The 14,178-nt window shown below is 39.9% G+C and overlaps 1 protein-coding gene across 11 annotated transcripts in view; it reads left to right on the forward strand.

Annotated features, from left to right (window-relative positions):
• Positions 1-14,178, forward strand: part of GANC (glucosidase alpha, neutral C) — a 73,655-nt gene that overhangs the window by 31,617 nt on the left and 27,860 nt on the right. For 5 of the 11 annotated variants that reach the window (XM_005211639.5, XM_059890822.1, XM_002690827.6 and 2 more), the window contains 6 exons: positions 1,531-1,766; positions 4,859-4,985; positions 5,856-5,935; positions 7,963-8,106; positions 9,625-9,721; positions 13,102-13,203. In XM_005211639.5, the coding sequence (XP_005211696.1) occupies positions 1,531-1,766; positions 4,859-4,985; positions 5,856-5,935; positions 7,963-8,106; positions 9,625-9,721; positions 13,102-13,203 (786 nt within the window). The other 6 variants (XR_809247.4, XR_809246.4, XM_005211640.5 and 3 more) reach the window with 6 other exon arrangements.

Here is a 14,178-nt window from a genome sequence, read left to right on the forward strand (position 1 = left end):
ATTCTAAGATGAACCAAGGGCTTAAATAGAGATTTCTCAAAAGAAGATGTACAAATGGATTAACGAGCACCGGAAAAGAAGCTCAACAGCATTAGGTAAATTAAAACCACAATGAGATACTGCTTCAAACCCACTGGGATGGCTAAATCAGAAAATAAGAGAGAGAAAAAAAATAGTAAATGTTGGTGAGGATGTGGAGAAATTAGAAACTCATACATTACTGATTGGAACATAATATGGTCAGCTGCTGTGGAAACAGTTTGGCAGTTCCTCAAAAAGCTAAACATAGAATTACCATATGACCCAGCATGATGATTAATTTTGTGTGTCAAGTCATGGTGCCCAGATATTTGGTTAAACACTAGTGTAGATGTCACTATGAAGGTATTTTTTAGATGAGATTAATAATTAAATCAGTAGACTATGAGTAAAGCAGACTAACACTCTGTAATGTGACTGGGTTTCATCCAATCATTTGAAAACCTTGAGAAAAAAGGACTGAGGTGTCCCCCTAAAGAGGGGCTTCTCCGGTGACTCAGAAGTAAAAGAATTTGTCTGCAGTGCAAGAAACACAGGAGACACAGGTTCGATCCCTGGGTTGGGAAGCTACCCTGTAGGAGAAAATAGCAAAGCACCCCAATATTCTTGCCTGGAGAATCTCATGGATAGAAGAGCCTTGCAGGCTATAGTCCATAGGGTCACAAAGACTGAGCACACACATCCCCTAAAGTAAAAGGAATCTGTCTTGAGACTGTCTTTGTATTCAAGCTGCAACTTCAACCCTTCCCTGGTTCTCCAGGCTGGCCTACCTGGAGAATCCAAAGCTATAAGCCCCTACAATCACATGAACCAGTTCCTTAAGATCAATTGATCATTTTCTTTCTCTGTATATGTATAAATACATATATACATATATACATATCCTTTTGATTCTGTTTCTCTACAGAACCCTAACTAATTCATCCAGCAGTTCCACTCCTAGATATATACTTGAACTGAATGGAGGCTGAACAGGTACTTGTATGCCAAAGATCACTACAGCATTATTTACGAGAGCCCAAAAGTGCAAACATGCTAAGTGCTCATCAGAAGTGCATGGATAAACATGGTCTTCCCTGGTAGTACAGTGGATAAGAATTCACCTCCCAATGCAACAGACATGGATTCGATCTCTGGTCCAGGAAGACTCCACATGCTGCAGAGCAACTAAAGCCTTCGTGCCACAACTACTGAAACCTATGCATCTAGAGTCTGTGCTCTGCAACAAGAGAAGCCACTGCCATGAGAAGCCCGTGCAGTGCAACGAAGAGTGTCCTCCACTCACCACTAGAGAAAGTCCTTGTGTAGCAACAAAGAGGCAGCACAACCAAAAATAAGCTAATTCTTTTTAAAAAAGATGAATGGATCAACAAAATGCTTTCTTCTTGATGCCCTAAGTGTGAGACTCAGTGCTTAGACCTTGTAGATATTCAGGAATGTACAGTTATCATTGTGGTGGTTCCTGGCTCAGTTGTCATCTCCCCCTTTTAGGCACACAAGCCATGCCCCCTCTCTTTTCTCTGGGGTACCATCAGTGCCGCTGGAACTATGAAGATGAGCAGGATGTAAAGGCAGTGGATGCCGGATTTGATGAACATGACATTCCTTATGATGTCATGTGGCTGGACATAGAGCACACAGAGGGCAAGAGGTACTTCACCTGGGACAAGAAAAGATTCCCAAACCCCAAAAGGATGCAAGATCTGCTCAGGAGCAAAAAACGTAAGGTAAAATAAGCCAGTGGGCTTACAGGTGGCACAAGTGGTAAAGAACCTGCCTGCCAGTGTAGGAGATGTAAGAGACACAGGTTTGATCCCTGGGTTAGGAAGATCCCCTGGAGGAAGGCATGGCAATCCACTCCAGTATTCTTGCCTGGTGAATCCCATGGACAGAGGAGCCTAGCAGGTGACAGTCCATGGGGTCGCAAAAAACTGCACACAACTGATGTGACTTAGCATGCATATACGCACAGGACAGCATTCTGAATCTTTTCATTGCAGAGCATTTAAAAATGTTCAAGTTGCCTTGGCACATTAGTAAATGAGAACCATCTTGTAAAAAAAATGGCCGTAAAATAGTACTTTCAAGTGTAACTGTAATCGTGATCATAGAAAAGCTTTCGTGAAAAGGTGATAACGCTATCCACCCCTCCCTTAGTGGGTCTAGGTCCCCACAAGGATGAAGGGGCCTACCATTCGGTTCCATTCATTGTGACCAGCGTGTACTAATGTGATGGGTGCACCTCACACAAAATTTGATTTGATGTCAAGATTGATGATATCATACTGGCACCAAAAGGGTATGAACAGGTTAATTAGTCCCATGGTGAGGCATTTTAGGGGTGCAGAGCTGCTCCCAAGCTCCTCTGAAAATGGCCTAAGAGAGCTGGGAAAGGAGACAGGCTCAGGTTTTAAGTGGTTACAGTGTTGAACTGGGGTGAGGGTTCCTGTGCGTGCACTAGGGCTTGTGTGGTTTGAACTTCTTGTTGGCCCCAAAGAAGGAAGCATCAGGGCTTTGTCAGCATGCACAGATCTGGGCAGAAGGGTAAAGGGCCTGAAGATGTGGTGGGGCTTGAAGCTCTTAACAGTTGGTCAGAAATGAAGTCAGATTCTTTAGTACACTGTTTTTCCTGCATGCTTCCCTGATGGACTCAACCTGTCCATATGGCCAAGGAAAGAACTAAAATAGAAAATGAGGACAGGGAGATGGCACTGGGAAGTATATAATGCAGGTGTGATGGTGGTGGTGGTCATGGCAATAATGAAAAGAGTGAAGGAGAAAAAAAAAAACAGAGGAAAAAGGGAAGAATCCCGTATATATATCTCGTGAACAGATCCCTCAGTCCCTATCTGTGAGATTCAAGTTGCCTTTTCAACCCATTCTGTTGATCCCCAGGCCTTTTACAAATGTTCAGAGCCAACGCTATTAACTCTTAATCTTCCAATTAATAAACATTTATTGGTGTTTATTATTGAAGCAGCCCAAAAGCTTGGAGAAGGCAATAGCACTCCAGTACTCTTGCCTGGAAAATCCCATGGACAGAGGAGCCTCGTAGGCTGCAGTCCATGGGGTCACGAAGAGTCGGACACAGCTGAGTGACTTCACTTTCACTTTTCACTTTCATGCATTGGAGAAGAAAATGGCAACCTACTCCAGTGTTCTTGCCTGGAGAATCCCAGGGACAGCGGAGCCGGGTGGGCTGCCGTCTATGGGGTCGCATAGAGTCGGACACGACTGAAGTGACTTAGCAGCAGCAGCAGCAGCAGCCCAAAAGCTAACTGACAGATGAATGGATAAAGGAAATGTGGTATATACAAATGATACAAAATTACTCAGTCATTAAAAGGGAGGCTGTTTGTATACATGCTACTACAACATGAATGAACCTTGAGGACATTATGCTGAATGAAATAAGCCCATCACAAAAAGACAAATACTATATGATTTCACTAATCTGTAATATCTAAAGCAGTCAAAATCATAGAGACAGAAAGGAGAAGGGTGGTTGCCAAGGGCTAGAGAGGAGGAGGCAATGGGAAGTTGTTTTTAATGGGTATAGAGTCTCAGTTTTACAAGATGAAAAGAGTTGTACACATTGACTGTACAACATTGTGAATGCACTGTTGAACTGCAAGGTCTCCTATGTCTTCTGCATTTCAGGCAGATTCTTTATCTGCACACTTAAAACTGGTCAAGATAGTGAATTTTATGTTATATATATCTTACCACATTTTAATATTTTAAAAGTTTTTTAGCAATGGAGAATTAAACTTCAGTGTGTAGAGTAGATTTTAACAGACATGAAGGATGATTTTTAGAAGATTATTTTAGCCAAATAGATGGTTTTGATGCCCTCAAGTAGGTGAAAGTGATGGTATTAGAAGGGCAAGGAGAGATGATAAAGATGCTAAAGACATGGGGCTCTGATCATAGCTCTTTTCAAACCTCCTTCCTAAATGCTTCCCTGGTGGCTCAGATGGTAAAGAATCTGCCTGCAATGCAGGAAACCTGGGTTTGATCCCTGGGTCAGGAAGATGCCCTGGAGAAGGGAATGACAACCATTCTGGTATTCTTGTCTGAAAAATCCTGTGGACAGAGGAGCCTGGTAGGCTACAGTCCATGGGGCTGCAAAGAGTTGAACGTGACTGAGCAATTAACACTTCACTCCTTCCTAAATATGGCTGTACCGTTGGATTTGGGGTTTTTTTTGTTTGTTTGTTTTTAATAATTCTGTTTTCTCTAATGTTTGCTTTTGTGTTATCTTAGCCTCTTAGGTATCCAGGGAGCAGAGACCTTGCCTACTTAATCCTTATGTAAAGCACTCAGCACCACAGAGAGAGAGAATCTTAATAAATGTGATCTTTAGAACATGTATTGGAGGGACAGCAATCACTGTGAAAAAGAATAGACCTGGTTTTGATATCAGTTTATATTCCCATGAGCACATGAAAGGTGACAGGATTTTACTGGTGTCTGAAATATCTCAGTAATAGTAGTTGTTATGGGCTTCCCCGATGGCTCAGCAGATAAAGAATCCGCCTGAATGCAGGAGACACAGGTTCAATCCCCAGGTCGGGATGATTCCCTGGAGAAGGGAATAGCAACCACTCCAGTATTCTTGCCTGAAAAATCGCGTGGACAGAGGAGCCTGATGGGCTACAGTCTAATGGGTTGCAAAGAGTCAGACATGACCGAGTGACTAAGCACAACACAATTGTTTTGAGTAAAATGTAAACTCCAAAACTATGATGAAAACATATAAATGAACATATGACTTATGTGAAACTGATGAGATCTTTAAACTTTTATGTCCTGACAGCTTGTGGTCATTAGTGACCCCCACGTCAAGGTTGATCCCAACTACTCAGTGTATGCTAAGGCCAAAGAACAGGGCTTCTTTGTGAGGAATCATGAAGGAGGAGACTTTGAAGGTGTATGCTGGCCTGGTAAGATGTCATTTTTTCACCTGATACCCACTGTTTAGCCCCAATTAATGAAGGCTGCATTAATTTCTTATAGATGTCACATGCTATATTTTAGGTGCCTTTCCTTAAAGGTATTATCATCTTTTATATCTTTCATCTAACACCTGGTCTGATGTTCTTTGTATACATTTATAAGTCAGTGAATGATTGAAAAATAAGCAAACCTCAGTGACATGCTGTTTCCCTTAGCAAATAAAAATTAAAAGCCAGAGAATTGGAACAGAAGAAGAGGAAGAAAGAAGAGTCCTGCATGTCTCTCCCTGTGCTTCTTTTTTGCCTCAACAGCCCATAGGTTTGACTTTACAGCCTTTCATGAGTGATCTCAGCTGCCCCTGACAACTCTGAAGCCTTCATTTTAGAAATCATTAATTTAAAGCCTTGGTACAAACTCCTCACAGACAAAAGGGAATTACCAGTCTATCATCTGATAGCACTCTATCACAAATTCACACACAATGGAGAAACCCCATGCATTCCTCTTTTCCCTGTACCACTTATAAACATGTCTCTGCCCTCATTCAGAACAAAGGGTTCACTCCCGGATATCTGCCATAATCCTTACGGGGCTGTCTGAGGCCATCAGTGAACGATAGGCTCCATCCTGATGCTGGTTCATTGGCATTCCCCTGCCCTCTGGGTCTGAGAGGACTAGTGATTGTCACTGGAGTTCAGCATTGACTTCTTCATTAGCTTCTCACCAGACTATGCTTCTGTATTGGCTATCTTTTACGTTTGCTGTAAGACACTCATTCATTACCCAGCTTTCTCATCTTACCTATTACCATGAGGATCACTGTTCCTAACAGGCTGTCTACTCTTCTGCCTCTGCAGGTCTCTCCTCTTACCTGGATTTCACCAACCCCAAAGTCAGAAAGTGGTATTCTAGTCTTTTCGCTTTCTCTGTTTATCAGGTTTGTTTTTATTCCTTTGCCCTTTCCTAGTTACCTGGAAGGATGAAGGAAAGAAGTGACTAAATAGAATTACTCTGCTTCACTGAGTAGCTCTTGATAAATAATACTTATATGAAGAGGCAGGGATGCCAACCACATATCAGATTTTGGTGGTGCCATATGAATGGCATATCAGGAGAGGCACCATATGAACTACCAAATGCACAAAAGCTGTGATTTTGACTTTCATTATGATAGACTGTATGATATACCAAATTGCTTAATAATAGAGATTTATTATATTTTCAAATTGGAGAAATTTTTACTTCGTATGGTATTATTAAAAATGATAATGATATATGTGAAAGTATCTTTCAGAATATAACATGACATTAAAAGTAAGGTATAATAATAATTCTTAAAATCTTATAAAAATCACAGAGAAAACTGGAGAGGCCACATCTAGACAACTGTTTTCAACCAATGGTGGTAGTGACAAGAATGATGATTAATATAAATTGAGTACGGCTATGTGCCAAGCACTGTGCTAATCACTTTGCGTGCATTATACCATTTCATCTTCACAATAACTCCTTGAAGTTGGAATTGTAATTAACTCTAATCCCACAGACAAGAAAATCAAGGCATGGACAAGTATAAAAATCTGCTAAATTCACCCATCTAATAAGTGGTAAATCCAAGATTTTTAACTTAGGTCAACTGTCTCCCAAGCCTGGCTCTTAACCACTAGACTCTAGTTTCTGAGCATCCTGTATTAGGATATAGAAATAGGAGCTTCCCTGAGGTTAAGAATCTGCCTTGCAATGCAGGAGATGTGGGTTCCATCCCTGGTTGGGAAGCTAAGACCCACATGTTGTAAACCGTCACGCCACAGCAAAAGATCTCACGTGAGGCACTGCAGATCCATGTGCCACGACTAAGACCTGATGCAGCCAACTAAATAAATAAATGTTTGTTTTTTTAAAAAAAGAAGAGAACTTAGAGCAGGGTTAAATAATAATTGGGCCAATCCAGTCATACACACTTGTTCCCCTATTGTCTATGGCTGCTGGCACATAACTATACCTGGACTGGGTTACTGAAAAAAGAGCCCGTATGGCCTGCAAAGTTGAAAATATTTACAATCTGGCCCTTCCAGAAAAAGTTTGCCAGCCGCTGCATTAGAGGGGGTTAAAGAACAGTCAAAGCAGCTAAATACTTGGAACCTATACAGCCTTGTTCATTGAAGTATACGTGATTAGAAAGAATTTGAAGTAAAGAGTCAGAAAAAAACATGTAAGCCTCCTCCAGGCATTTGAAAGACTACCACGTGGGGAAGGCAGCAGATGTATTTTCTGGTATCCCAGAAGACAGCCTGGTCCCTGTGAGAGAATATTACAAGGAGCAAGACTTTCAGAAAACTTGGAATGAGCTGCCTGAGAGACTCCTGGTCATTGTAACTATTCAATCAAATGCTGAGAGACCAGGGATTTTTATAAAGGGACTCCAGCACCGTGTTAACTGGATGACTCAACAGCCCCTTCACTCTAAGTCAAACAATTCTCTGTAGGATACAAACTCTAGATCCTGCTGACAAATGGTATCTTAGCTGTCAAACCCTTCACAGTACTAGAGGGAAGGCAGAATCTCTTCATGGACAGCTCTAACTGCCCCTAGTAACAGTCGGAGCAGATGAGGGAGAACCTGATTGTGAACGTTCACAACCTGTCCTGTAGGGGTTCTCCAGGAGGTCTCAGAATGGACTTGTGGGTGATATGGGAATACAGCACAGCGCTCTTTCATTCATCAGCAAGTACTTACTGAGAACCCTCTGCTATTCAGGTTGTTCTGGGTATTTGGGATTTATCAGTGAATAAAACAGACGAAATTCCTTGCCCTGTGGAACTTTTATTCTAGCAGATGACAGAGCATAGATAATAAACAGAATAAATAATAAGGTAAATGGAGTAGGAAAGAGGATTAGGTCCGGCTGTCATATTAATCTTATCACTGTAGGAGTTTTATCATGATCAAGATTGACTTCCTAGGGATCTACTGACATCCTCCACATATGGAACGACATGAATGAGCCCTCTGTCTTTAAAGGCCCAGAGCAAACCATGCAGAAGAATGCCATTCATCACGGCAACTGGGAGCACCGGGAACTTCACAACATCTATGGCTTTTATCAGGTAAGACATCTAAAAAGCAGCCGCCTGGATCCACAGGCCCTACCTTTGGGGCTGAAAGTCATTTGCTTTGTAACAACCATACTATACTGTTCATTTCTCTTTGTGTGTCTTTTCTGTCAACTGTCATAGGTCTTATCAGGTTGTAGCCAATATAAAACATTATTTCTCCCTTTGCGTCTTTTCCTTCTATAAGGAACCTGATCGATTGATTAACTCATAGATATTGTGAGATTAATGATAACATAGAAACATCTTCCTTGACAGGAACCATTAGTAAGGAGCGTTAGATAATCCCTCAAACCTTTTACTGAAGTAGGCTGTGCATAAATACATCAACGACAAAACAAATTTTAAAAAATTTCACAGGTTTTAAATTGTGAAAATTTTTAAATTTAAACAATTTAAATTTTTAAATTTGCTGTTTAAATACAGCAAGTCTTATGTTCATACCAGGGAAGTAAGATTTAGAACACAGAGACACAATTTCAGTATGTATACTTTCTAAATGTAGAAGGCCTTCCTTAAGTACTTAGCCTTCTCAATGGAAGGTGGTAGAATTGTCTTCCATTTGCCAGTCACATTCAAAAATCTTTGCAGTCACTTGCCCTTATATATTTGTGGTTCTTTGTTATCTTCAGAATTTAACAGTGTTCTTGTGACCCTACCACCAATTGCTATTTTCCAGTGGGAGCTGCTGGCTACATATGGCATGGTTTCCAGATAGTATCGGTTTACTTCTCTATGCAGCCTCTTGCTATAACTGTCAACTACTTTATAGTTGAAGAATTTTCTTATGTAGGCCAGAGCCAGTCACTTAACCTCTCTGAAGCTCAGTTTTTTCCATTAATGAAAACTATCTCAGAGGTTGTTGTGTAAGTTATAAGAAAAAAATCTTATAAAAATGCCTACAATAATAAGCACCAAATTAATTCTCTTTTATTATTTACCATTATTTCATTGCTATTTTTCAATTTTTATTGATTTACTTTTTTGACTGTGCTGAGTCTTAATTGCTGCTCAGGCTTTTCTCTAGTTGCGGCAAGCAGGAGCTACTCTCTAGGTGCAGTGTGCAGGCTTCTCGCTGAAGTTGCTTCTCTTGTTGTGGAACATGGGCTCTAGGACACGTAAGCTCAGTAGCTGTGGCTCCCAGGCTCTAGAGTATCGGCTCAGTAGTTGTGGTGCACAGGCTGAGTTGCTCCGCAGCATGTGGGATCTTCCCAGACCAGAGATCAAACCTGTGTCTCCTGCATCGGCAGGCAGAGTCTTTACCTCTGAGCCACCAGGGAAGCCCCTGTTTCATTGCTATTTTAATCAAAGAAATTGTTTCACTCTTTTAATAGGGAAATATAGAGCAGTTTCATTATATCATGAAAATTATTTGGAAGATTTTTAAAATATTTTCCATTTCATGTTCCCACCTATTATTTACTCTTTGCACATGAAATAGCTTATTGGGGATGTCTGCACAATGCCATAATTCAGTCATCTACTTGAAATTTTTCTTCTTTGACATCACAGCAAATGGCCACTACAGAAGGACTGATCCAGCGATCTAAAGGAAAGGAGAGACCCTTTGTTCTTACACGTTCATTCTTTGCTGGATCACAAAAATATGGTAAGGACTGGCTCATATGATCATACTTAAAAACACAAGCCAGCAGCCTGTCCCTTTGACCATATATGGTATATGGTGCAACTCTGTTGATACTTTCCTTTTCAGTAGATCAGCCCTTAGATTGTGGAGAGTGATGCACCCTGAAATATTTATTTTGTCCTGAGACAGAGTAAACCAATTTTAATAAAGTTTAGTTACTTGTTTCCCATGGAAGAACTTCCCTTGTGGCTCAGCTGGTAAAGAATCCGCCTGCAATCAGGGAGACCTGGGTTTGATCCCTGGGTTGGGAAGATCCTCTGGAGAAGGGAAAGACTACCCACTCCAGTATTCTGGCCTGGAGAATTCCATGGACTGTATAGTCCATGGGGTCGCAAAGAGTCAAACACGACTGAGCAACTTTCACTTTCACTTTCCATGGAAGAATTGGCCACTTAGTTGGGAGAATGTCTTTAGAGAATCTATTTTCTGGGATGGCCATTTCTGACCCTGTCTCTTTGATTTATCAAGACCAGAGAAAATATACTTCTAACATTCCTTCAACCACCTGTTCCACTAAGCAATGTGGTTTAAAATAGACCTAGCTTTTTTGCTTGTGGTCAGTGTCATCTATAGCTGGATCCAGTTTACTAGCTAATGCAGATCTAGTTCAACCTAACCACCCCATGGCAGGAAGGCTATTTTAAGTCCCCTGGCCTTGCATAAATAACCTGAAGCTTAGGTCCTAGTTTGAGGGATCCAGCCTTTATTTTACCAGAGACATTAGGCCTCCTACTCCACCCCTGAAAACCAGCCCCAATGGTACTCTGTAAAAGGCCAAAATATTATCACTAGGCAAAGATATACAGAGATGCTCAACACAGCATTATTCCTGAAAATAAAAAGAAATAAAGAAAATCCAGATATCTAACAGTAAGGGAATAGTTATTAGGTTATGGTGTATTCATATGATAGACTATCATAAGGATATTTAATATATGCCTAATTGCAGGGTAGATGAGGGGGGAAAAAGCAGGATACCTAAATGTTTATATATTATCCTGATTTTGTTTAAAATATATATATATATATATATATATATATAGAGAGAGAGAGAGAGAGAGAGAGAGAGGTATATGTAGGTAGTAATCTAAATGGGGCTTCCTAGATGGCACTAGTGGTAAAGAACCCACCTCTTAGTTCAGGAGACCTAGGAGACTTGGGTTCGATCCCTGAGTTGGGAAGATGGCCTGGAGGAGGGCATGGCAACACACTCCAGTATTCTTGCCTGTAGAATCCCATGGACAGAAAAGCCTGGCCAGCTCAAGTCCATGGGGTCTCAAAGAGTCAGACACGAAAGAGGCGGTTTAGCAAGCACACATGCAGTAATCTAAATGAATATAGTACCATGGTGATTATGAGTTATTTTAATTTTCTTCTTTTTTATCTGTTTTCCAAATTCTCTATAAGTATCCTTTTTAATCACTAAAACAAGTAAGGTCTTTGAATGAAAACATTTATAAGGAGAAGTTTAAAAAAGATATAACTGGAGGTAGTAGAGGGGTAGGCTGGGGGTTTTGGGTTAGCAGATGCAAACTATTACATATAGAGTGGATAAACAACATGATCCTGCTGTGTAGCACAGGGAACTATATTCAATATCCTGAGATAAACCATAATGGAAAAGAATATGAAAAATGTATATATGTATAACTGGATCACTGCTGTGTAGCAGAAATTAGCACAAAATTGTAAATCAGCTATATTTAAAAAAATAACAGAAGATATGCATATAAGTAATTTTTTATCTCTTAAATATATTGGCCCATTGGCTAGTCTTCAATACTCTGTGTGACGCTATTGACTTACCCCCAAAGTGTATTAAGTGAGGTATTACAAAGAATACTGTCGTATCAAGTCCTGTGCTGAGACCAACAGCCAGAGAGAATTTCCCAACTAAACAGCCATTTGAGACCTGAAAACATCTGCATATTTACATGAACTTTGTTACTTTATAAGAATGTTGTGAGTTTCAAAGTCGTTATGTAGATATATGCATACCTCATTTGAAGTCCAGGAGGAATTATGAAGGTACTGTTTTAAAAGAAAAATCCCTTGAAAATATTTTCCTTTGAGGGCCATAGGACAGCCTAAAATTTCTACAAAATATTAAAACAAAAATAGCCACCAAAAGTATTTTAGTAAAAGAGAGGCAAAATGTTTCAGGAGTAATATAGACTTAATAAAATAAGGTTATTTTCTTTTATGACTCTGTTTAGTGTTATATATCTTTACAAGTTCTTACCAACTATTCAGTGCTCAAGAGCACTGGCTTTAGAGTCAGACTGTCTGAGCTCAAATCCTACCATATCCACTTTTGCCATATTTCCATCTGCTGTAAAATAAAGTTAGTGTTTACCTGATAGAGTTGTTGTGATGATTAAATGGAACAATACAAGCAAAGTAGCATACCTCCTGGCTCAGTGAGGGCTCTATAAATGTTAACTATTGTTATTGCTACTTTATTTTGTCTCCCTCATGTGGTCTTAAAACCTCTTACGGAGGATTTTGCAGAAAGCAGGCTAGCACATAGGCATATAGATCAATGAAACAGAATAGAGAATCCAGAAAAAGTCCGACAGATATATGATCAAATATTTAGCAGCAAAGTTGCCAAGGCAATTCAGTGGAGAAAGGAGTTTTTTCAATAAATAGTATTGAAACATGGGGTATCCTGGTGGGGCGGGGAAAAATCTTAACCCTTACCTCACACCACACACACAAAATAACTCAGAATGGAATATACTTACATTATAAAAGTTAAAACAAACAAAAGGCTTCTAGACAAAAAATGTAGAAAACCTTCGTGACTTTGAGATGGCAAAATTTCTTATAACACAAAAAGCACAAAACATAAAAAATGATAAATTGGACTTCACCAAAAATTTTAAAAGATATTGTTAAGAAAATGAAAGTCTCTCAGTCATATCCAATTCTTTGTGACCCCATGGACTATACAGTCCATGGAATTCTCCAGGCCAGAATACTGGAGTGGGTAGCCTTTCCCTTCTCCAGGGGAACTTTCCAATCCAGGAATTAAATCCAGGTCTCCTGCATTGCAGGCAGATTCTTTACCAGCTGAGCTACCAGGGAAGCCCATTGTTACAAAAATGAAAGTCAAGTCACAGACTGAGAAAAGACATTTACAATATACATATATATTTATCAAAGAACTTGTATCCAGACTATATAAAGAACTTTCACAATTAACTAATTAAAAGAAAGAAATGTTTTCCTTTATATTAGTTTGTCTATTACAAATATGGAATCTAAATATGAAATTGAGTACACATGGGCTGATTTCTTTTTTTTTTCTTTTAATACCTTCTTACTGATGACCAAAGGTGCTGTGTGGACAGGTGATAACACGGCAGAGTGGAGTCACCTGAAAATTTCTATCCCTATGTTACTTACCCTCAGCGTGACTGGGATCTCTTTTTGTGGAGGTAAGATGATAGCCTCAGGTCTGAAGTGAGAGAAGAATCAGTCAGGGCAGGGGGATGTTTTCATTAAAGCTGGTCAGAAATCCCTTCTTGTGAGTTGTTTTCAACAGAATAAACGTGGGAAAGAGAAAATGAGGAGAATGGAGAACAGACTAGAGAGGAGAATGAAGGAGATGCTTCAGCACTGTGAGCGTCTCATCTGAACTGAGGACATGAAGTAAAGTTATCGGAAAGCGAGCCACAGTGTTCTTTTCCTCATTCTCTTACTGCTCTGTTCCTTAGACACTCTTGATAACTGAGTTTCTCTTCTTGAAATACTCCTGTTCTATCTGAAAGTGAGAAAAATGGAGAGAACGACAAAGAATTTAACAAATCAGAAATCAGCTATACAGAAATCCTGTGGCATTTTATATATACACACACACACTTGGAAAAGATAAAATTTAGTTAAAATAAGATTCTCTGATGGGTTGCTTTCTCCTAATCCTAGTAATTCTCTGCAGATGAGAAATCTCAGTATAGAGATGCTCAACCTGGCTACAGGTCCAGCTGCTCCTTGTTTTCTGTGGGACTGGAAGCACTTAATATCACATTTTGATAGATGTGTTTTTTAATAGCACTAATTCACATTCGACACAAAGAATTTATATCCTGCTTAAGGGCTAAGCCTGAAATTTTCTCCCTAAATTTCTAATTCTGATTATGTCTCTCTCTTTAGTTCTTTCTATAGTTTTTATCTTGCTTTCAAACAAAATCAATTGCCAACCACCACCTCCTCCTGCCATCACTAAATACAGGCTTATTGAGTCAGGCAGATATTATGCAGTTTCTGAGTTACCAAGGTCCAGGACAAACAGAAATGTTGATCTTGCAATAAAGCCTTTTGACAGGAGAAGAACATATTCAAAGAGCATATTGTCAGATCCCCAAACAGCCTGAGGTTTGTAGTGTGTGCTTCCTAATCTGAGGCCATAGTTT

This window comes from Bos taurus, chromosome 10 (genome assembly GCF_002263795.3).
Source record: "Bos taurus isolate L1 Dominette 01449 registration number 42190680 breed Hereford chromosome 10, ARS-UCD2.0, whole genome shotgun sequence".
In the NCBI taxonomy this organism is placed as follows: Eukaryota; Metazoa; Chordata; class Mammalia; order Artiodactyla; family Bovidae; genus Bos; species Bos taurus.